The 25,522-nt window shown below is 35.4% G+C and overlaps 1 protein-coding gene across 1 annotated transcript in view; it reads left to right on the top strand.

Moving 5' to 3' along the window:
- The window catches only part of LOC114047119 (multiple epidermal growth factor-like domains protein 9), a 126,132-nt gene that overhangs the window by 85,529 nt on the left and 15,081 nt on the right, over positions 1 to 25,522 (top strand). Inside the window, exon 3 of the mRNA XM_027867860.1 lies at positions 20,255 to 20,394. Within this exon, the coding sequence (XP_027723661.1) occupies positions 20,255 to 20,394 (140 nt within the window). The remainder of the gene's footprint in view (positions 1 to 20,254; positions 20,395 to 25,522) is intronic.

Here is a 25,522-nt window from a genome sequence, read left to right as displayed (position 1 = left end):
ATACAGACTTGTGTCTATGTGCCTTGCCTACTTCAAAGGGATATTTTATCAAATGATATAAAATGACAATGAGCTGTAAAGTTATCTATATATCTATGTATTTATTATTTATTACTAAGTATCTAGATCAGTGTTATTATGTAGCCTGAAACCTACATCCAAATTTTGTTTAGTTCCCTTAGTTAAGAATTCTCCTTGACACATTTTTAGATCCAGGCATTTACATCTAGCAACATATGGACTCTTAGAATGTGAGAGTTGGAAGGAATCTTAGAGCACAATGTCAAAGGTGGCAGAGACTTTAAAAACTGTTTAACTGCCTCATTTTAGATGATGAAACTGAAGCCCAGAGAACCTAGTCTAAGGTCATGCAATGAATTAGAGACAAAACTAGGGCTAGAATCCAAGTTTCCTGATTCTCTTCATTGAAAGACTTTTCCACTATATCATGTTTCTGTAAAACTTGCCATGAAAGGTATCTGCTCAAAAAATTTTACCAAATCACATAAATGTTCATTGAAAGAAAACTGTGTGGGGATCCTGAGAAGATGGAGTAAGAGATTTCCTAGGGTAGCTCTTCCTCTTCCACATAGACTAATTAAGAAATAAACTAATTAGTTAACAAATTAAGAGCCCCAAAATATACAAATCAGAGCAGTTATAAGAAGAGGAAGAGTAAAAGAACCCACCCCAAGGTAATTGTTATAGAAAGTCACTGAAACTCAATTTATGAGCCCATAGCTTTTGGTACTTTCCCAGTACCTCTACCCCCCAAAATCATAAAGGAACATAAACAAATATAAAGGAAAGATATAATAAATGCATTGTTTATAGACCGTAATGCAATGATATTATTAATAAAGAAAGTAAATATGAGCAAAACATGTCAATCTAAACCAGAGGCCAACTAATAATATCCAGAATAATAAATGAATTAAAGAATAAATAATTATGTTAAAGATAATATCAATGAGACAACATATCAGAACATAGAGGATGTAACTAACGCAATCCTCAGATGAAATGGTTAATCTCTGAGAATTTATATTGACCAAATAGAAAAAAAGGATAAATTCACTGAGCCTGCAATTTAGACTAGTACTAGAAAAAAAAATCACTTAGCCTTAAACAAATACAAAAGAAAATTTTAAATTAAATTTAAAAAATTTTAAATTTTAAAAAGAAAAAAGGCCTAGAAAATTGATAAACTGATAAGTTGGTAAGAGCTATATTAGTATAAAAATAAACAAAATAAACTTTTAACAATCTTGATTTTTGAATTGATTTTTTAAAAAAGAGTGAAAAATCAAATCACCAAAATATAAAAGGAACAATGGAAATTCATAACAAAAGAAATAGAATTACCAAATATTATTATGTGCAATTTATAAAACAAAACTTGAAACTGATAGTTTCTAGAAAAATATAAAATATCCATAGTAACAAAAAACAGAGATGTTAACTCAATCTCAAAAAGAAAGAAAGAAAGCGATAGATGAATTGTTGAAGGGAGGAAAAAGCCTCAGCCAAATGGATTTACAGGTGAATTCTGTCAAACATAGAAAGAGTAATTAATACCTATGCTACAAAATTATTCTTAATAATAGAGACAAGGAGCACTCTACCAAGCTTGTTTTATGAGACAATTAGGTCTGGATGTACTAATTAGAAAAATACAGTGCAAACCACAGAAAGAGAATTACATAGTAACTATATTGCATATTGAAACAAAAGTTGAAAAATAAAATCCTATCAGCATAACTACAGCAGTATTTCCATAAAATACTTTTGGAAAATAATGATCAAGTTGGATTCATTTCACAGATGTACGGATGGTTTAACATTAGAAAAACAATCATCATAATAATATAGACAAAGATAACAAAACCAAATAGTTAATTCAATAAATGCAGGAAAAGGCTCTGACAAAATGCAGCATATACTTGTAGTTAAAAAAAAAAACTTCTTAAAGTGCAGGTGTAAAAAGGTCATTCTTTCATAATGAAAGGCATTTATTTAAAATTAAGAAGTAGCATTGTTGGTGGTGGGAAAACACTAAAACTTTCCCACATACAAATGGATAAAACAAGAGATAACCCCTCCCACCCCTGTGATTAGACATAATTCTAGAAAGCTAACTATAGCAATAAAACAAGAACAAAATTAAAAGTATAAACACAGGCAACAATAAGAAAAAATTAACCCTGTTCACAGATGACATGATGGCATACTTGGAAAACCTCAGAGAATAAGTAATAAAATTAAGAAAATTAATAGCTTTAGCATTACTGAATACAAAATAAATCCACAAAAATCATTAACCTTTCTATACAGTACTAATAAAAACCAGGAACACTACCAAAAAATCCGTTAAAAGTAGCTACAAAATGTATAAACACTATGTGAGTTAACCTACCAAAACATACAAGTTTATATATGTAAACTATACTATAATATGTAATTATAATAAACTACAAAATACTCTTTACAGAAATAAAAGGAGACAAGTAATTTGAGAGCAATTTACCTTTCATGGTCGGTTCACACCAATATGATAATAATAACAATACCAACTAGAAGCAGCTTGGTATGGTGGGAAAAGTATTGAATTTGGAGCCAGAGAAGTAGGATTTAAATCCCATCTGCCACCTTGGGCAAATCATTTAACCTCTCTGGGCCTCCATTTTCCTTATTGGTAAAATCGGGAAGTTTAGATTAGATGTTCTATAAGATTCCTTCCAACTCTTATGTCTATGATCCTATCATCCTCAAATGTATCTGTAGATTTAGAGCTATACCATCAGATTTTATTTACTGCTTAGAAGTGGACAAAATAAAATTCATTTTGGAAAAAAAAAACACCAAAGGTCTAGAATCTCAAGGGAAAGGGGGCATAGCATTATGAATGGTTACTCTCTATACCAAAATAAGCTCAAAATGGATATGTGAACTAAAAAAATTATGTACTATAAAAAAAAGAAGAGATTAACATCACATATCTTTCACAACTTTGACTTTCATATAGGGAGAGAATTCTTAACCAACAGAGGATAAATCAGATCATAAAAGATAAAATAAAATGTTTTACTGCATAAAATCTTTTTAAAAAATTTTGCACGAATAATATCAATGAGGACTAAATTAAAAGTCAATTAAAATTAAAAGCTAAATTAAATGGCAAAGCATGGAAATATTTGTGTTGAATATCACCAATAAAAGTTTGACTTCTAAAATACTTAGGGAAATTATGTAAACTGTAGCACCAAGAGCCATTCTCCATTAGATAAGTGGTCAGAGGATGTGAACAAACAGTTAAAAAAAAAAAAAGACTTTCAAACTATAAATGACAACATGAAAATGTACTCCAAATCATCATAATAATATAGACAAAGATAACAAAACCAAATAGTTAATTCAATAAATGCAGGAAAAGGCTCTGACAAAATGCAGCATATACTTGTAGTTAAAAAAAAAAACTTCTTAAAGTGCAGGTGTAAAAAGGTCATTCTTTCATAATGAAAGGCATTTATTTAAAATTAAGAAGTAGTGGATATTAGGTCTGGATGTACTAATTAGAAAAATACAGTGCAAACCACAGAAAGAGAATTACATAGTAACTATATTGCATATTGAAACAAAAGTTGAAAAATAAAATCCTATCAGCATAACTACAGCAGTATTTCCATAAAATACTTTTGGAAAATAATGATCAAGTTGGATTCATTTCACAGATGTACGGATGGTTTAACATTAGAAAAACAATCATCATAATAATATAGACAAAGATAACAAAACCAAAGATAGACAAAGATAACAAGAATAGGAAAACAAACTAAAACAGTCCTGAAGTTTCACCATATATCATGTCACTTGTCACAGATGGAAACAGTAAATGTTGAAAAAGCTATAGGAAAAACAGACACACCCATCCATTGTTGGTGGACCGTGAAGTAGTCCCACCATTGTAGATATCAGTTTCTAATTATGAAAGAATAATAGTTAAATTGCACCTCTCTTTTGACCTAGCAATCCAACAACTGGGCATTTATTCTAGGAAAGTCAAAGACAAAAATAGTTGCAATGTATATCAAAATTTTCACAGAAGCATTCTTCTTGATAGCAAAGAACTGGAAATAAAGTGGGTGCCCATTTATTGGGGCATAGCTGAAAAATATATAGTATGGGTATGAAAGAGAATATTAATTTACAGGAAGAAATGAAAATATTAGGAACTCAGAAAATGTGGAAAGACTTATCTGAACTGCAGTAGAGCGAAAAATAAACAGCTACCAAGAAAATGATATATACAATGACTATAACAATGTAAATGAAAAGATTGCTAAAAAAAGAAAGTGAAGCGTGAGTAATGGGGAAAAACAGTGAACATCTTGAATGATATGCTTCCTCCATCACGGCAGGGAGAGGTGAAGAACTTTCTTAGAATATTGTATACATTATCAGATTATGTCACTGTGTCAGATAATTTTGCTTAAATATTTTTCTTTATTATAAGGGAGGATTTACTTACAGGGGGTGTGTAAAATAATTGCAGTTTAGCTAAAAGGCATCAATAAAATACATTTTTGAAAGAGAAATAAGATGCCTCATCTAATATGAGGGTTTTGAATGTTGTTTGTTAAAACCAATGCCCTCAGTTTACTTACTGCTAATTTTACAGTGTCATACTCTGAAAAATCGTGCATAACTAGCTGTGGTTTTGCGATAATATTAGCCATTGAGATATTTGTATCTTCTAGGTCAACCCTGCTGAGTATTCTTTTTTTCATGTTGTAAATCCATGTGTTCTTGTTGTGGGCATTTTTTCATATCTTCCTAAAGAGTAGGCATATAGTAGATAGAGGACCAAATGTAGAGTCAGTAAGACCTGGGTTCAAATCTTACCTAAAAAACTTATTAGGTATGTGATCATGGGCAAATAACAAACTGTCTTAGCCTTGTTTTCCTCATCTGTAAAGTGGGGATCAAATTACAACCCATCTCACAGGATTATTGTAGGAATCAAATGAGATAATGTATGTGAAGTGTTTTGCAAATGTTAAAGTGCTATGGCAATTTAGCTACTGTTAGCCTCCTATCATTCACAAACTTAACAGATGACAAACCCCCACACTACAAATACAACTTAAGAATTCAACAAATTGGAACAGGAACATCATCCCAGATAAAACTGTTGCCCACGATTATCTGAACATAATGTGAATCCCTTTGAATTTGTGTGTGTGAGTGTATTAAAAACATAGTCAAGTAAAACAAACACATTTGCCATGTCAGAAATTTATGTCTCATATTCTGTACCTTGCGTCTATCACCCCCTCCTTCAGGAGGTAGGTAGCATGTTTCACCATAAGCTGTCTGTAGTCCTAATCCATAAGAATTTAAGAATAACGTTTTAGAATGGATATTACCATAAACAAATGCTTATTACAATATCTTCAAGCTATGTTGAATGAAATTTTCAATATGTAGAGACCTTTTGAAAGAAATCAAAACCTTGTGAGGACAGGATAAAGTATAGATCATACCCACCATCCTGTCTACTAGATCACTTCAGCTACACAATAGGCCTGTGAGGCAGGAAGAGAAGATGGTATTAACTCCATTTTGCTGATTAGGAACTAGTCTCAGAAAGCTTAAGGGTCTTAATCATAGATTGTTGAGTTGGAAGGAACATGAATGAAAGAATGAATGAATGAAGCATTTATTGAACATTTACTCTGTGCAAAGCACTGTGCTAAGTACTGGGGATACAAATAGTACTGGGGATACATGACAATCCTTACTCTCAAAGAGCTCACATTCTAATAGAGATAATGTATATGAAAGGTTTCTGCTGCATCAGATGGAAAGGTCCCATGGTCCTTAGGGTAAAATAGATGGTAATACCTCTTTAATGTTTTTTCCACTGATAAAATACCCATTTCTTTTGTCTAACCTTTTGATAGTGCCAAAGACTTTGGTGGTAAGAATCTTCTTTTCTGGATCTTCAGTGGCTGTGGCTTTAGCACCTTCAGGAGAAGTTGACAGGTTACAGCTCCACAGAATTTGCCTCACAGTATAGTGGCTCCAAGCACTATGTTGGAAGCCTATTCCCAAGACTTTTTTGGGTTCAATATCCTGGGCTGCCTCCATCAGTGGAGTTTGGTCAAGATGATAGTGGTAGTTTGACTGGCCTGGCATATGCTACTTCTTGAATCTCCCTTCAGACATCAGATAAAATTTCACTCTTACCTATCTCTGTAGCATGGATCTTTTATATAATGTCCCAGCAGGTGACCATCTAGCCTTGTCTTAAAGATCTTTTAGCAACAGGGAGCTTAGTATCTACTTCAAGGCAACTTATGTAATTTATTTAATATTTGGACAGCTCTGATTCCTCTTATGGGCCCAAATCATTCTCCCTATAGTTTTTTTTTTAAATCCTTTGGTCCTAATTCTGCTCTAGGAAGCTAAGCTGAACAAGTCTAATCTTCTTCCACACTATAGTCCTTCAGGCATTTGGCAATAGCCATCATGTCCTAATCAGAAAAGTCTTTTTGAAGTTTAAGATACTAGGTAGCAAAGGTGGGCCTTGAGTTCCAAGTCTCCTGGCTCTAAATCCAAAGTGCTTCACCTGAGAAGCGAATTTGCTTTTCAAATATTAAGCCATCATGAAACATCCTAGAAACCCATTGGTTTTTATAAATACAGTATTATATCAGAGAAATTTTTAGTACACATAGAATGGTTATATCAGAGAATGAGTTCCTTCCATACTTGGCGGTCATAATGGAATGAATAGCTCTTTAAACAGGTTCTATAAGCTTCATGTTTGAGGCTTACAGGATTGAAGCATTTATACCTTTTTTATGGGAAACCAGGGGAAACTCAAGGCCAAATGCTTCAATGTTACAATTCAGACACTGAATTAGGTAGAAGGGCTCAACAGTATTTTGGTCTGCTTCACCCTCTAGGTAACATATTTCATGTCCTGAAAAACACAGCTGCCTTGGAAAAAGGAGCACTGATTAGATTTTCCAATGGAAGTAGGGGAGCCAGGGCTTTCTCTGTAAAACAAGGGTCCTTCTGTTCTAGCCTGAGTCCACCAATATCAGTTTTAGAGACTCCCTTCAGAACTGCAGATAAAAAAGATATCCAAAACAGGCTAGGAGTTTGCAATTCTATAATCTGAGCATGAAGAACTTCATTGATTAGTATTGTCTCAAAACAGAATGGGCTGCTTCATTAAGTAGAGAGTTTACTATCACTAGAAGACTTCATGAACTTGTTGGGTGATGATTTGTCAACAGTACTATAGAAGAGACTCACGTGTCAGGTAGGAGTTGAATATAAAATGAAATATAAAATCCTCTGACTTTTATCAGTCAACAAGCACTTATTAAGTGCTTCCTATGTACTAGGCTCATCTTCTAATGGGGGAGAAAACATGTAAACAACTTTACAAGAGAAATACAGTGTAATCAGGAAGTCATGGCAAAGAGAAGGCACTGGCAGTGATGAGGAAAGGGGAAAGCCTCTAATGGAGGGCTGAATTTAGGTTAAGACTTGAAGAAAGCCTAGAGATAAAGTTGAGGAGGGGCAGCATTCTAGGCATGGGGGACATCAAAGTGATAAAGCACAGAGTCAGGAAATGGAGGTTTGTTTCCAAGGATCAGCAAGACCAGTGTCACCAGATCACTGAGCCGGGAAAGGGGAAATATAAGAAGACTGGAAAGGTTCAAGGTCTTTAAAGGTTGTAAAGGGCTTTAAAAGCCAAACAGAGGCTTTTATATTTGATCCTGGAGGTAATAGGGAGCCATTGGAGTTTTTTGAGTGTGTGTATGTAGTGGGGTGGGGAGGGACACGAGGGAGGTATGACGTAGTCAAACCTATATTTTTGATCATTTTACTAGCTGAGTGACAGATGGATTGCAGTGGGGAGAATCTTTAAGCAGGGAGAGCAATCATATGTCTATTGCAGCTATCCAGGCATGAGATGATGACAGTCTGCATCAGTGTGGTAGCTATGTGAATAAAGAAACCGTGCATACACACATATGTATATAATATATGTATATGTGTGTATATTTATTTATATATATGTGTATGTGTACACACACACACACACACACATAATAACTCCTCTAACAGCTTCTCCCCTCTGTCATCTCCTCTTTATAACTTATCTTCAATCTAGCTGCCTCAAGTCTCTCCCCACTCTTGTTCATCCTACATTCAACTGCCAAAATGATTTTCCTAAAGTGGAGGACTGACCATGTCATCCACTCTACTCAATAAACTCCATTGTCTCCCTATCATCTCTAGGATCAAATACAAAATCCTCTTTTCGATGTTTGAAGTCCTTCATATATTGACCCCACCCCCACCTTTTCAGTGTTCTTACACTTTACTCCCTGCCATGTACTTTTCAATCCAATGACACTGGTCTCCTTGTTGTTCCATGAATAAGATACTCCATCTCTTGGTCCTGGACATGTTTTCTGGCTGTTTCCCTTTTCTGAATCTCTGCCTCTTGACTTACCTGGCTTACTTCAAGTTCCAAGTGAAATTCTACCTTCTACAGGAGGTCTTCTTCAGCTCCTCTTAATTCTAGTCCCTTTCCTCTCTTAATTATTTCCTATTTATCCTGTATGTAGCTTGTTTGTACATATTTGTTTGCTTGTTTTCTCCTCCATTAGTGTATCCCCAGCACTTATGACAGTGTCTGGCATATATAGTAGGCACTTAATAAGTGTCTATCGACTGACTGAGAGATGTTGTAAAGAAGGTAGAAATAACAAGGCTCACCAACATATTGGATATATAGAGCGAGTGCAAGAGAGAAGTCCAGGAAGACACCAAGGTTAGGAGCTTCAGTGACTGGGAGAATGCTAGAGCTCTAGACACTATTAAGGAAATCAAAAAGAAGTAAAAATAATGAGTTGTTTTGAGACATGTTAAGTTTGAGATGCCTATGGGACATTCAGTTTGAGGTAGATGTCCAAGAGGTAGTTGGTAATATGTGTGGAGCTATGCCCTTTAAAACATGGCCCCTTTCTACCTTTCTGATCTTTGTCCATTTTACATCCTCCCACACACAAGCCCACCCTGTAATGCAGCTACAGCAGCCTCTGTGATGTTCTTCACACACAATGCTCTATCTCCTGACTCGATGCCTTTGCCTTGGCTGTTCCCTGTGCTATTCTCTCTTCTCACCTCTGCTTCCCAGCTTCCTACAGGAGACCTTTCCAGGTGTTTGCTTTCCTTATGACCCAACCTCCTCCCCTCTTTCCTTTAAGATTGCTTTTCATTTGTGCTGCATATATCATTCATATATATGTGTGTGTGTATTTACATCTTGTCTCCATTAGAATGTGAGCCCCTTGAAAGCAGAAATCATGTTCTTGCTTTTCTTTGTATCCCCAACTCTTAGCATAGTGCCTAGCATATAGTAAATACTTAATAATGCTTGTTGAATGAAGTAATAAATGAAGCATTTATTAAATACTTACTATGGGTCAGGCAACATACTGAGCTCTAAGGATAAAAAAGTGCAAAAAATAAGACAGTCCCTGCCCTCAAGGAATTTATAATCTAATAGGGAGAGGGCACACCATTTAGGGAAATGGTGGCAGAGGAGACAATTAAAATTCCATTTCTGGGAATTTGGGGGAGTCTAGGGAATCAGAGATATCATGAGTTAGCTACATGGTCTAGTAGTCAGTTAACATGCCTTTTCTAGAAATGATGAATATTGATTTGATTGCTATTCCTAGGCAAGAGATGAAAAGTTGGGAGAGGGGAGTGTTAAATGAATGGCTTAGCCTTAGGGAAAGAGTTCTAGAGCTCAGTGGGTTAACTTCTCCAGGGACTGGTGACATAGATCCTGGAGATCCCAGTGTAGGTGCCAGAACAGGTAGAGAGAAGTATGGTATCAGTGACAGGGCAGATGGCAAGATGATAAGAGTGGAGGGCTAGATGAGAGATGATCTGTAACCTCCCTTGCAGCTCTGAGATTCTATGATTCTAAGTGTCATATTGCTGAAATAGCAGCCTCTTAGACCATCAAAGCAGGCTCATAGAGGATGACTTACAGAATTTAGATCTGGAAAGGACCTTAGTTATTATTTAGTCCCTTATTCTATAGATCAAAAGAAGTGATACGCCCAAGGTGAGATGGTTAAAAAATTAATGACTGTATTTTGGGTATTGGTTACAGCTCACATTTATAAGATATTATGATTTTCCAAGTGTTTTACATGAAGTATCTCGTTTGACACATTTTGACAGCTTATCTCTATTGTGAGTGTTTCATGTTTCTTCCAACTTTTCCAATCCAAAATGACCTTACATCTTACATTTCATATGAACTACATAAATCCTTTCTTTCCTCACCTCTCTCCCTCTCCTCTCTTTCCTTTCTGTCCCTTCCCTTTCTATCATCTCCTTGTCTTTTCTCTAGTCATTTCTTGAGTTTTTGCTCCACAGCTTATTCTACAAACTGTGTTTTCAGATACTGAAAGAGGACTTGCTTTTGACAGATTCTTCTGCCATGTACTGCAAGTGCCCTGAAGTTGACATCTAAAATCATAAACTCAGAAAAATCTACAGATGTATATAATGAAAGACAGTGCCCATTTTTATATAACAGTTGAGCAAAACTTGTAGTATGTCATCATGATTGAACTAATGGACTGTCAGCTATATCTCTTGAGGGACAAATTTATCTTTTATTGGCTAGTGTTGACAAGCAAAATGTAGTCTGTGAGCAACATTTGGAGAATAAAGTGCTGATACAAGGCATGTTATATTGACACTTCTAAGTTCACCTCACATTTATTTTATTCTGTGACCTGTTTATTTTTAATTACATAATAAGCTCCCCTCAAAGGTAAATGTTGAACCTAGGCACTAATGTGCTGAATAATATGAGTAATTCAAGGCTTTGTTTTTTTCATTGTTTCATTGTTGTTTCAATAATAAAGTGAAAATAGTGAAATAGAATACTAGACTGGGTGTTGAGATTTTCATTCTAGTCCCAGTTCTCTATGAGACCTTGGACTAGTCACTTCCTTTCCTCTGAGCTTCAGTTTCCCAAATCTGTAAGTGGAGCATGCCAGAGAAACATAATCATCATCATCATCATCATCATCATCATCATCATCATCATTATCATCATCATTATTTAATTTAATGAGCTTAAATAAGAAGCATTTCAAGGTAGTATTAACTTCTGGCCTTCAGTTTATGCCAAAAATTCTATTCCCTATTACCAGATGTCTTCTGAAAATAGAGAATGGGCAGCTAGGTCATGCTATGAATAGATCTGTAAGTACAGTATTATGTTGGGGAATTTTTATGTATAATAGAGTGCCAGGACTCAAGTCAGAAAGACCTGTGATCCTGGCGAGTCATTTAACCTCTATCTGCCTCATTTTTCTCAACTTTAAAATGAAGATAATAATATCTATTTCACAAAGTTCTTGTGAGGATAAAATATTTGTTAAGCATTTAGCATAGTATATGACACACAGAAGGTGCTTGATAAATGCTTGTCTCTCTCCCTTCTCCCCTTTTCTAGATTGCTTACTCACAGGTCAGTAGTTTGGCTTTCAACAATCATGTTCCCTACGCACTCAGGACAACCACAAGGTTTCTTACTAAGATATTTCACTTCTTCTGTACCTGAAATTTAGAACTTCTGCCTTTAGAGAAAGAGCAGCCTAATGAAGTCCTTTGAGAAGAGTTGAAAAAGATAACTCTAAAACAATTCTAATGTTCAGTTGGTTCTTCATTAAAACCGGTTCTGATTATAGTAAGTATGGATCACTTGGAAATAGAATTACAAAATAGATACATGAAAAAAAATCCACCAGGAAATGATCCCAGATATATCAGAGGTTTGCCTAAAGACCCATACAACAAGAATATTGTGTTTAACAAAGATAATAAACTCATAATTCAATCAATCATTTTATTTAATAAATATAGAAAATAAAAATATTGCATTTAACTAACTTCAAATTTTAGTTTTGCTAAATGATAAGACAACAAGAAAGAATCAGCCATCTCAAGTCCTTGCAAACTAATATCATTAAAATTACAGAGTGCTTAGTAGGATTACTAGCCTTCTACCACCACAGAATGTTTGGGCTGGGAAGAACCTTATGGCACAAGACATTATAGCTGGAAGGAACCTTATAGAGCATCCAATCCAGTTTCCTCATTTTGTAGATGAAGAAAGTAACTCAAAGACCCAGGGTCACACAGTGAGTGATTGGCAGAACTGGAACTAGTAACTAGATATATTGACTGACAGTCTCATATTACTTCCGTCTTCCTAAAGCTTTCTTAACACTTCTAAGGAAGATTTTAGAAAACTCACTGCTCAAGAGGGAAAGCTGAAACAAGCTCATTTGTATTGATATTCAATATAAAAAACATTAGTTACTACCTATCCTAGTTGGCAGTCACTTTTGTAACCATAATACACTCAGAATTCCATTCCCACAGTTGGGTATTCCCTTTGTAATTCTGCCCTAGGCACTCAACCGACTGATTTGAGTGGGCATCCCTCTGCTTTGAGAGCCTGCCCTTTTCAACAGCTGCCTAGAAAGGGAAAAACACACACAGAGGCCGATAAATTAGTTGAACAGTCTGGATACCACCCTTCATTTTTTCCTGGGTAGATTTAAAATAACAGGAAAAGGATTCTTTTCTTTTCTTTTTTTTAAGGAGCCTGGGCAGGAGAGGGCATGGGGGAGGGAGTGGGGACTGTTCGTTGTAAAGCTGCACTGGTAGTGCTTTCTCAACATGTTACTCATGGCCCAGGGCCAAGTTCTGCATGTGTAAGAATTAAATCACTCAGCAAATAGAAAGCTTTGCCTGTGGTCACTTCTTTTATGGAATAAAGCCTTTACAACACCCCCTTTCATGCTCTGCCTCTATTAGAGACTGTTGAACACTCCTCGAAGCAAAGGTCAGTGATATAAATGCAATGAAGCCACAAAAAAAGTCCTGTTAACAGACCAATTGTGCTCATAAAAATCCACAAGCTTGAAATAAAAGACCTACAGTTTCATACTTGGAGAGGGAGGATTGAATTGGATCTTGATGAGGAGCCAGAAATTTAGAAAATTGAGGGTGAGAAACAAAAGATTTGAGATAGAATCTGTTCTTTGGATGTTGCTCATTGAAGACTCTGGCTATGACTTGATGACTAGCTTATATAACTTTGGCTACTTATTACATATGGGTATAGATTTTTAAAAAATCTTTGATCACTGAATCATTACAGAATCATAGAACTAATTCAATTTATGTAGTATCAATTATTCAGGAGCTAATTATTCTGTTTTAGGATAATTCAGATACTTTGTTTGGCCTTCCATAGTCATAGATTGTTAGTATTGGAAGGAGTCTTAAAGATTATCCAGTTTTGATATCCTGGAAGAGCTCTGGTCAGAAAACAATAATTCAGACCCTACCTTTGCAACTTACTAGTTGTGTCATCCAAGGCACTTTACCTCTCTCTGGGCCTCAGTTGCCTTGTTTATAAAATTATAAAAAGAGATAAAATGCATTTTGAGAGTCCTTTAAGTTTTAACTCTATTTTCTGTGATTTCTAAGGCCTCTGAGCTCTAGAATCTAGAATGCTGTGATCTAAATGCTGATTCTCTAAGATGATTTGGGAATCCTGATTAGTATAATCAAGTAGATAGAAAATGTACTTAATAGCACAATACCTGTGGTGTTTTTATTAGAACAATCATTTAAATTTTTCCATAAGATAGTTTCAGATTTCTTATTAAAATGGCTATCAAAGTGAACTTAGCATAATTTTCATCATCTCTAAACTGGGGAAAATATTTGTAGGATTATCAACCTCATAAAGTTATTGTGAAAAATGTATTGTGAATTATGACGTGCTTTGTAAAGCTCTGCTACTAGCTCTATTAATGTGGGCATTTTGTGTCTAAGCCTCTGTTTTTCCTTTCTAAGGGTAATGAGTTTAGGGTAGATAATCTATGAGTTTCTTTCTTAATCTAACATTCTATGCTGTAAGGTTTCTTTAAGTTCTGATATTTCATAATTTTTGAAGCACAGATCCTCTCTACAGCTATCCCTTATTTTAACTATATTCAAGATAATATATCTGTGCATGGGACATAAATTCTAAGCAACTTTGGTATTTAGGGAAGTACACAAAATCAAAAATTATTAGCAAGTATTTAATTTCAAATCCTGGCTCCTGTGATTTTATACAAAATATTTTTTCTTTGGAATCTTTCTCTCCCCTAAAAAGGGAATTTAATTTCATGATTTGACATTTTGGTGTCAGATATGCTTTTAATATTGCCCTCTCCACTAGCACAACACATATTTTAGAAATCATTATGCAATCAGCAAAGCTTCTTTGGTTGAAAAAAAGGGTAGCTTTATCATTGAAAACATTGGGCCTTTGTGCTAAACATTCTTTGCTCTTTTGAGAGTGAGTAGTCTAAAACATATTTAGAGGGAATCCATCTATTGACTAAAATTCTTCATGTTCCGAAAGAACATTCCATAATATCAAAAATGGCTTCTAATAACTATCTTGATAGAGTCAAATAAATTTTTAAATGTTAACTTGAACACTAAAAGGTAACTTGTATAAAACTTTTAATGGCAAAAGAAAAAATATCAATTAAGATTATACTTCTAGAACCATGAAATAGGCATACTAAGGATTTAACGATAGTATAATAGGATGCTCAAGTTGGAAAGAACCTCAGTACATGGAATGTTAGAACTTTCTGAAAGGGACACTACAGGTCATCCAGTCTCATTCTTTTACTTTTTAGAGGAGGAAACTGAGGCCAGGAGAGGTAGAGTGATTTGCTAATGTGCTAGGTATTAGCAGAGCCCAGACTAACAAAAATAACTTACACTTATGTAGCACCGTATTAATAGAGGTATGGTGTCCAGAACAAGGAAAGTTATGGTCCCTTTGTAGTCTACCACAGCTAATATAATATAGTTTTTGGTATCATATTTTAGAAAGGAAATTGGAACACAACCAGAACAAGGTGAACATGATACTAAGTATACTAGACACCATACCGTATGAGGATTATTTGACAGAGTAGGAGATCTCAGGCAATAGAATACATGACTTAGAGGTGGCATGATAGCTAACTCCAGGTATTTGGAAGGCTGTCTTGTAGCAGAGGGATTAGACTTGTCTGCCTGGCCCCAGAAGCCCAACTAAGAGCTGTGGTGGAAGTTATGGAAAGGCAGAATTAGGCTCAATGTAAGTAAAACATTCTAATGGAGCTATTTGAAAGTGAAACTAGCAGCCTTGGGAGACAGTGAACTCTCCATCATTAGAGGTCTTGAAAGGCTAAATGACCACTTTTAAAGAAGAGGTATAAGTTAGTTCTATCTATGTTTGGTTGTGACTAGAGAATTACTTAAGGTTCAAGATAACTGTGATTCTTTAATAGCTTAATTCCCTCATTTTACAGATGAGGAAGCTGACCCAGGGAAGAAGCTATGTCTTATTTCATTCCCTTTCAGGAGAATGATACCCATAGTAGGTAAGGATAGAGACTAGACCCGTTACATCATTGGCGTTAAGATCTTCTGGGTTAGAAACACTCTTTACATAAAAATGACAATTCTACTCTAAATTAATTTACTTATTCAGCACCATATCAATTAAACTACCAAAAATTATTTTATAGATCTAGAAAAAACAATAAAAAAATTCATCTGGAAGAACAAAAGGTCCAGAATATCATTGGAACTAATGAAAAGAAATGCAAGGGAAAGTGGCCTAGCTGTGCCAGATCTTAAATTGTATTATAAAGCAGCAATCATCAAAACTACTTGGTGCTGGCTAAGAAATAGAGTGGTAGATCAGTGGAATAGGTTAGGTATGCAAGATACAACAGCCAATGACTATACTAATCTACTATCTGATAAATCCAAAGACTCTAGCTTCTGGGGTAAGAAATCACTATTTAACAAAAACTGCTGGAAGAAAAAATGGAAAAAATGTATGGCAGAAACTGGGCATAGACCAATATCTTACACCCTATAAAAAGATAAAGTCAAAATAGGCACGGGATTTAGATGTAAAGATCGATACTATAAGCAAACTAGAAGAGCAAGGAATAGTTTACATTTCAGATCTATGGAGAAAGGAAGAATTTATGATCAAGCAAGAGATAGAGAACATTATGAAATACAAAATGGATAATTTTGATTACATTAAATTAAAAAGTTTTTGCACAAAGCCAATGCATCCAAGATTAGGAGGAGAAGCAGAAAACTGGGAAACAATTTTTATAACCAGTGCCTCTGATACAGGCCTCATTTCTAAAATACATAGACAACTGAGTAAAATTTATAAGAATACAAGTCATCCCCCAATTGATAAATGATCAAACGATATGAACAGACAGTTTTCAGAGGAAGAAATTAAAGCTATCTACAGTCATATGAAAAAATGTTCTAAATCACTATTGATTAGAGAAATGCAAATCAAAACAACTCTGAGTTAACACATCATACCTATCAGACTGGCTAACATGACAAAACAGGACAATGATAAAGGTTGGAGAAGATGTGGGAAAATTGGAACACTAATGCATTGTTGATGGAGTTGTGAAATGATCCAACCATTCTGGAGAGCAATTTGGAACTATGTCCAAAGGGTTATAAAATAGTGTATACCCTTGGACCCAGTAATACCACTTCTAGGTCTGTATCCCAAAGAAATCATAAAAATGGGAAAAAGACCCACATGTACAAAAATGTTTATAGCAGCTCTTTTTGTGGTGGCAAAGAATTGGAAATTGAAGGGATGCCCATCAAGTGGAGAATGGCTAAACAAGTTGTGGTATATAAATGTAATGGAATACTATTGTGTTATAAGAAATGATGAACAGGCAGACTTCAAAAAACCTGGAAAGACTTACATGAACTGATGCAGAGTAAAATGAGCAGAACCAGGAGAACATTGTACACAGTAACAGCCACATTGTGGGATGACTGACTTTGATAGACTTGGCTCTTCATAGCAATGCAAGAATCTAGGACAACTCCAAAAGACTCACGATGGAAATTGCTATCCACATCCAGAGAAGGAACTGTGGAGTCTGAATGCAGATCAAAACATACTATTTACTCTTCTTTTCCTTTGCTGTTTTGTTTTATTGCTTCATTGTTGTGGTTCCTCCCAGTAGTTCTAATTGTTCTTTACATCATGACTAAAGGGAAAATATGCTTAATGTGAATGTTTAAGTAGAACCTATATCAGATTGCACGCTGCCTTTGAGGGGGTTGAGTGAAGTGGGAGGGGGAGAAAATTTAAAACGCAAAATCTTATGGAAGTAAATGTTAAAAACTAAAAATAAATTAATTATCAAGAAAAAAAAAGAAAGAAAACACTCTCTACTAAGGCAGTTTGGCACCTTCTCTGCAATTTAGCCTTAGAGTTGCCTAAAGCACTGAACTCAGGGTCACATAGCTAGTGTCTGAGGTGGTACTTAAACCCACATCTTCCTGGCTTCAAGCACAGTTCTCTGTCCACTACAACACTGCCTCTTGACACCCATAATACACACATCAAAGCTGCACATTTACTCTATCCTCTGACTGAATGTACTACATTGTGTCCAAAGCTATTTTGAGAGAGTAGACATGAATAGAGAAAAGACAAATCCAAAGCACTGATGACTTGAATAGATCTTACTCTGTCACATTCACATTTTTCTACCAAAGTTGATCGGTGATAAAATGTAAAAGATTTCCTTCGGGAAAGAGTAGCTTCAATACAGGTTGCTTCCAACTTTTGAAAGTTTGTTCCAGCATATTGATTGTAAGTTGGTTGCTGAATAACCTCTCAGTCCACAAAAAGCCATTTAATCTATACCACTGAAATAGTACATATAGTATGTGAAGCTCTTTGCAAACTTGAAAGTGCTAAACAAATCCAGATACAGAATGAACTTGTGATTTCATCAGTGTGGGGAGCTTCTGGTGAGAGAATTCCTCCACCCATTCATGTCGGCACCTTCTCTGGAACTTAAAATCTTAGAGAGTTGCCCAGAACATGGAGAGGTTATATAACTTGCCCAGGTCCATACAGCCAGCGTGTCAGAAACAGAAGCCGATACCATAGGATCTGAACCTCATAGCTAGGTCTTCCTGGCTGCAAGATCAGCTCTCTGTCCACTATGTGATGCTACCTTACTTTGCTGGATAAGCAACAGTTGTTGTTTTTGTTGTTTTCATTATTATTTTTTTCTCTGAGTCAAAGTCCCATGTCTTTTTGAAGCATGACCCTGAACTTCTCATAAGCCAGAATCCTATTAAAGCCCTTATAAGTCCTGAACCCTTTGAGCCCAATGCCTAAATATTTAACTTCTCTACATCCTAAGGGAAGCAAAAGAAGTTAAGGATTGAGGACTAGGCAGATCTCATGACAGCATAGCAGATTAATTCTGTCAGCATTTGTTGTTGAGGTGTGGGGGCTATGATACCTGAAATTATGGAGATAGGAATAGAGACTGGGCAGGCGGACAAGCCCATTTTTCAGTAGCATTTGAGGAGGGGTATTGGGTGCAGAGGCAGGATAGCAGTGACCATTTATATAGAGAGAGCATTGGTCAGGGAGTGTCTGCACGTGTTGATAGAAAGCCAGAATGAAAGGTTTCAATGCACTCAAAGGACTATAGACATGACAGCCAATTTACTTCTTTTTAATAGATATGACACAGTTCCAGAAAGTAATTTTTTGTGTTTGTCTTCTGTCATATTTTTGTCAGTCAAAAAACATTTCCCCAGTAGTCTTTTAATCATCCTGAAGGCTCCTTTGATAAAATGTTTTTGATTTTTGTAACAAAAGAGATGTGCCTTCAGCATTGTTTCTGATCTATATGAAGAGATGATTTGTTTCTATACTTGAGAGCCAGAGCCTGCTAGCTGTTTCTGGCACTAATTGCATGTTTTTCTACTCCAAAAGGCCTTCTATAAGAGTCTTAATATCTACTCCATAAAGCAGACTGATATGCATATGTAACTTGTGTTGGTAGTTTTGCAGAATGCTATTTGGCTAAAGCTGTCAGGAATTTTTGAACAAGCAAAGTTGCACTATATTCTAATTCCAAATGATACCTCCTTTAGGAAGCCTTCCCTAATCTCTCTCTCTCCTACCACCTTGGTAATGACCTTTTCCCTCAGACCTCACAAAATACTTTAATGCCTCTCTAATGTACTTATCATGTTGTATTACATATTATAATTATTTATGCTTAAGTCTTATCCCCCAACTATATTACACAGTTCCATGAGGGGAGGACCTATATTTTATGTAACCTTTATATCTCCCCCAAAGTCTAGCACAGGACTCTGTACATGGTAGGTTCTTAATAAATATTTCTTGAATGAATGAAATCAATTTGAATGCTCTACAAATAAAATGGGTTAAAACATAGCCTGACCACTTGAGAATAGGTGTATTTCCCTATCTACGTGGGCCCTTTTGTGGGGGAATCTCCCAAAAGGTCCAGGAGTCTGTAGTCAGCCCCACCCAAAGGGGAAGGTCATGGTACCCCACTGTACCACTGCAAGGAGGGAGTGCATCTCTTTTGTGGCACATGTCCCTTTTCTCTGTGTGCAATAATGATAACCTGTGTGTTTTGAAGGGAAAATCTTGCAAACTGTGAAGCCCTCTATAGATGTGAGTGATTCTTAAATCTCATATATAACAATAATAACAAATTCATATTTATAATGTGCTTTTCCCTTAAAGTCATACTTACATGTGTTTGTCTTCATTCTCTCTTGTTAGATGTGAAATAGAATAAATAACGAGTGATATTTCTTTAATTTCTCCATGTCCTGAAGAGTGAATTCTAATGTAATATAGGATGATCCAGGAAATAGATGACTATATAACAAGAATATAGAGCTTGGTAAACAAGAATGCTTCTGGAAAGTAGAGACCTTGTGTTCTATGAACATTCATTTTAAGCTACCCCAGAATGCAGAGGATGAAGGTGTCAGAAATGATTGGGATCAGCACCAGAATAACTGAATGTGTTTAGTCACAGGGCTTCTACACTCCCAGTTCATGAAAATCACTCCTAATGCTCTTAGTTAAATTTGTTTCCAATAATGGGGTTGTCTGTTGTGGTCTGTTTAGCAGTAAAAAAAAAAAAATTGAGATGATTTAACTTTTGTTTAATTTCCCTGTTTTTCTTTGCAGTTCTGGGAAATGCCAGTGTAAAGTGGGTGTTGGAGGTTCCAAATGTGACCACTGCCAAGATGGGTATTATGGCTTCAATGAGAATGGCTGTCTGCCCTGCCAATGCAATAATCAGTCTGTCACTTGTGATCCCTTCTCAGGTAAAACATATCTTCACTCCAAGGTGTGATCTTAGTACTTAGCCTTTTGTTCTTTGCTTTCTATGCAACTGGATTATAAGCTCCATGAGGGCAAGAAATGTGGCATTTTTCATATTTGTATTCATAGCACCTATGTATAGGTTTTGCACTTAGTAAGTACTAACTGAATCAATGAATTCATTCATAATATTTCTTCTCAACTAGATTATAGTGGGGAGGCCAGTTGGGGAGCTAGTGAGAAAGGACTCTGTCTTATACTTCATCTCTATCCCTCTTCAGTACATAGCACCTTGTACCTAGGAGGCACTTAAATAATATTGGCTGTTATTAGCTTTGATCTACATGATTCCTGGGCTAACCTTACCCTAAGGATAGAAGAGATTATTTGACCTACTCTTATTTCATTTATGATCTTCAGGTACCATCTAAATATTGGAAGAGGATGGGGTACAGATCTGATTTCATTGGTTTAGGTAACTCTACTAATACAAATCTGCAACTGTTCTACAATTTATCATTTTAGGGAGTTGTCTAGGAGCACTGAAGGATTGAGTGACTTGCCCAGGGTCACACTGAGAGTGACTTGCCCAGGATTACACAACCAGTGTGTGTTAGAGGTAGAACTTTACCCCAAAGCTTCCTGACTTCAGGTCTAGCTCTCTATCCACTGCACCACACTGCTTCTCATGCACTCTGTAAGTGCTCAATAAAAATTTGTGGATGGATATGTTAACAAGGACTAAGAGTTAGATTCTGTTGTCTTTGTTAACTTTTTTCATGTAGTCCTTTTACATCTAATCCCTATTAGTTAGAATAAGACTCATAATAATTCATGGAACTACCACAGGAATATTGTGATGATTAATAATAGTATATCTAAAATAATTGAAAATTCTTTCATTAAAAAGACTTGTCAAAAATAAAAAGTATTACCAACTGTATAATTAAAACCATGTACTTATCTAGTGTCTTCTGGGTAATTAACACAGCTTATACTTACTTTGTTGCAGGCCTGTGTCTGGGTCTTTTAGGTTAAAGCATTATCTGTGAGGATCCTATCCCTTAACTAAATCCCCCTACCTATTGCCCTGTATCCCATTACTGTTAAGTCAAATTGGGGAAACAGATTAGTGAATATACATAAAATTAACGTGGAGGGAAAATACAGCTTTTACTTTGGAAGCAATTCACAAATATAAGTATATGTAAGTGATCTTTTTACTCCTTAGCCTCATCATTTTATTAAGACTGATGAAAACAATGCATGCTTCTTAAGGCAAATGAAAATGCACTTACCATTTATTTCTTGTGCTGAGGATATGGTTTATTAGGAAGTATATTTTTCTTTTTCTTGGTGTGGCAGTTGGGGTTAAGTGACTTGCCCAGGGTCACACAACTAGTAAGTGTCAAGTGTCTGGTCTGAGACCAGATTTCAACTCAGGTCCTCCTGACTTCAGGGCCTGTGCTCTATCCTGTGTGCCACCTAGCTGCCCCATTAGGAAGTATCTTTTTAAAGCAACTATCTGAATCAGCGAATTAATTCATAATATTTCTTCTTAACTAGATTATAGCTGGTTATATACGTGTATATTACATATGTATATTATATGTACATTTTACAGGTTAATCCTGACATTCCCTGCTTTAAAGTTGATTCCAGCTCTATGTTCTATATCTCTTCCAGCTCTAACATTCTATGGTTTTGTTACCAGGAGTAAAGCAAGGAATGGATGCATCACTGAGTTAATTTAAGTTAATTTTGAGAAATTTTTAGGGACTAGATTACAGGCTGAAATTTTTTTTTCCTTTTAATAACCTTTACAGCTTATTAAAGGTTATATACCGATTTAATATTGTAGAGATCATGAACAAAATGGCAGATTCCTCCAATGTGAAATTACTTGCAAAATTCCCTGCTTTGTGCTATCAGATACCACACCTAGAGAAGTAGGAATTTGTTTTTCCTACAAATATCAGGTGCAGCCTGTGCATTTTGGGTTATATTAGAGAATTTTTGAGAGGCAGAGATGAAGAACACTAATACTTTTCCCAACACTGCCAGCTTTACTTAAAATTTGTCTATTTTTCCATCACCTTCAATGTAGTTTTCCCATCACTGATGTGCTGTGGCCTCCCCCCTGGTGACCAATATCCATACTAACAAACGTTTATTCCAGGCTTTGCCTATGTATACCTTCAATTTTAGGCTAAAAAGCAATCAGGAAAGAAATCTGCAGCCTTGGGCTTACTTAGTGCCTTCCCCTTAAGAACGCACAGTACTTTCACATATCCCATTTTATCTTATCTATCTTAACAATACCTTATTAAATTGGAGGCATGATTATAGATTATAGATAAAAATACATTAAAAAACTTAATGTCACATCTAAAAGAATAGGAAAAGGAGTTATGAGGCTCCCCCAGAATTAAAAAAAAAAGGGGCAGATGTAATTGCAGAATTATTGTGAATGATTTTTGAAACATAATGGCACATGTGAGAGGTCTTACAAGAGCAAATACTGACCCAGTTTTTTTTTTTTTTTTAAAAAAAAGGGAGAAAAATGGCATCTGCAACTAGAGGCCAATGAGTTTGACTTTGATTCCTGGCAAAAATTCTAGGGCATATTATTAAAGGAATAGTTAGTGAATTTCTAGAGAAAAAAAGGAATTTTATTAGCAACTTGAATACATGCCTACTTATCAAATTACATATGACACAAAGCTAGAAGGGAAAGACAGCACATTGGTTGACAGAGTCTAAATAGATCTTGATAGGCTAGAATGTTGAGCCAAATTCAGTAAAGAATACATTTTTTATGTACCTATACTTTGAAAAAATTGAGATGGGGAGTTTTGGTTAGATAGATCTGAGATACTGTGATTCTATGAAGCGCCATAAATTATTTTATAAACTGTCAATATCACAATTCCCATTTTATCTCTACATATGACCACCTGGAATAGCCCCATCATCCTAAACACTGGTATTTAGAAAGAATTTTAATATTCAGTATATTTAATAATAATAATAATAATAATAAAACTGTTCTGGGGGCAGCTAAGTGGCGCAGTGGATAGAGTACTGTCCCTGGAGTCAGCAGGACCTGAGTTCAAATGTGACATCAGACACTTGACACTAGCTGTGTGATGCTAGGCAAGTCACTTAACCCCAGTTGCCTAACCCAAAACAAAAAATAATAACAACAATACTGTTCTTAACAAGGACATCTTCAATGAATAGTTATGTGAAGTGGACAAAGACTTTTAAATACAGCATGTGTTGTTTAAGATTGTGTCTAATGGTATACTAACATCCAAAAAGCATTGTTGCTGTTATTTATAGTAATAACAGTAACTTGTTTATAGAATTATTTAAAGTTTGTCCTTAATAATATCCCCTGAGGGAATGTAAAGTATTATTTCCATTTTACAGATAAGAAATCTATAGATTATAGATAGCCTCTGAGGTCCTTCATAGCCCCAGATCCATGACCTTAAACTTGAAATGCAATGCTTTTCATAACATCCAAGACAAGAAGTCATCCAATCTCTGCTGCCAAGTCATACAGAACTCACTTTCACCCGAAGGAAAACATTCTGCTTTTGGACCACTTTAATTATTGGGATATTTCTCTTTGTGTCAAGCTAAAATCTTCCTCTGTCCAATTTTTCCTAATTGTTTTAAATTCTGCTTCTAGGACTAGGACAAACTAATCTTACCTCTTTTCTGTAAGAAAGTCCTTCAAATTCTTAAAGACAATCAAATATGCTCCCTAACTTTGTTCTTCTCTAGGCCAAATATTTCTAGTTCCTTCGACTGTTCCATATATGATATGCTCTCTAGTCCTTAATTTGCTCTCTCCTGGTTGCCTTCCTCTGGGCTTGCTCCAATTTGCCATAGTCCTTCATAAAATGTGGTGCTCAAGATCACATGCAATACTTTAGGTCTGATCTTACTACTTCTCTCATTTTGGACATTCTCTTTCTAGTGATGCATAAGTTTGGCTGCTGTGTTATCCTTTTGACTTACTGAGATTTCTATCCACTAAAACCCCCAGATCTTTTCCAAAATCTTGTCTAGTTATGCATTTCTCATCTTGAAATTATATAGTTGATTCAAACCCAAATGCAAGATTTTATATTTATCTTCTCCCCACCAAGAGATTGTAAGAGAGCACCCCTCTTTCACCACTAATTATTAACACTTCTGAATCTTTTGAACAAAACTATTATCAGCCCCATATTTTTGCATTTTTGCTCTAAAAACAATATGGGAGTTCTTGTCTTTTTTGGGGGAAGGGAGGACTGAAATCCTATTATGGAATTTCCCTCATTTAACCATTCTAGTAATCCTGTCAAAAAGGAATGAGGTTAGTCTATCAAGATTGTCCTTGAACCCGTACAGGATCTTAATGATCACAGTTTTCCTTTCTCAATGCTTGTAAATCAATCCCATTAATAATTCATTTTAGACCAGGCTTGACCCTATTAAGAAAAATGAGAAGGCATCTCCCTCTATTCTTTGCAAAGGTGGGAGGTAGGAATTATGGGTATGGAATACTTCATATATTTAGTTGGACTTGATTGATATGTTGTTTACCTTTGTTGAAGTGCTTTTTCTGCTCTCTTTTTTTATTCTTTATTATAAGGTCTGGCTATCTGGGTGAAGAATAGGGAAGGATGTATTGGGAAATGAAGATGATATAAAAATTAAAATATCAATCAAATCTTTTTTAAAAAAAATAATAGTACATTATAGAATTTTGCAAGGACTTGAAGTTAAGGCCATTGTTTTATGTTATCGAATTCACTGTCTTCAGATGAATATATATACAATGATTACAGTAGTATAAATAAAGACATGGAAAGCCCCAAACTAAAAATAAGTATAATGGGCAACATTGGCATCAACAATTATTAAAGTTAAGGTACACAAGCTTCCCTTTTGTTACAAACAATAAAGTACAAAAGTGGAAAATTAGGAGTTTAAACTCCATATGAGTGAGGAAAGAACTAGTAACAGAGTATTTAGCTGCCTTGATAAATTCAGATCTCTAGAGCCAGAAAAACTTAATTCCAGGATGGAGAAATGACTGGCAGATATGATGTGAAACCCATTTTAGTTTAG

The sequence above is a fragment of the Vombatus ursinus genome, unplaced genomic scaffold, assembly GCF_900497805.2.
Source record: "Vombatus ursinus unplaced genomic scaffold, bare-nosed wombat genome assembly UNPS02014786.1, whole genome shotgun sequence".
NCBI classification, from domain to species: domain Eukaryota; kingdom Metazoa; phylum Chordata; class Mammalia; order Diprotodontia; family Vombatidae; genus Vombatus; species Vombatus ursinus.
Note: the sequence above shows the minus strand (reverse complement) of the source record. Positions and strands in the feature narration are given on the sequence as shown.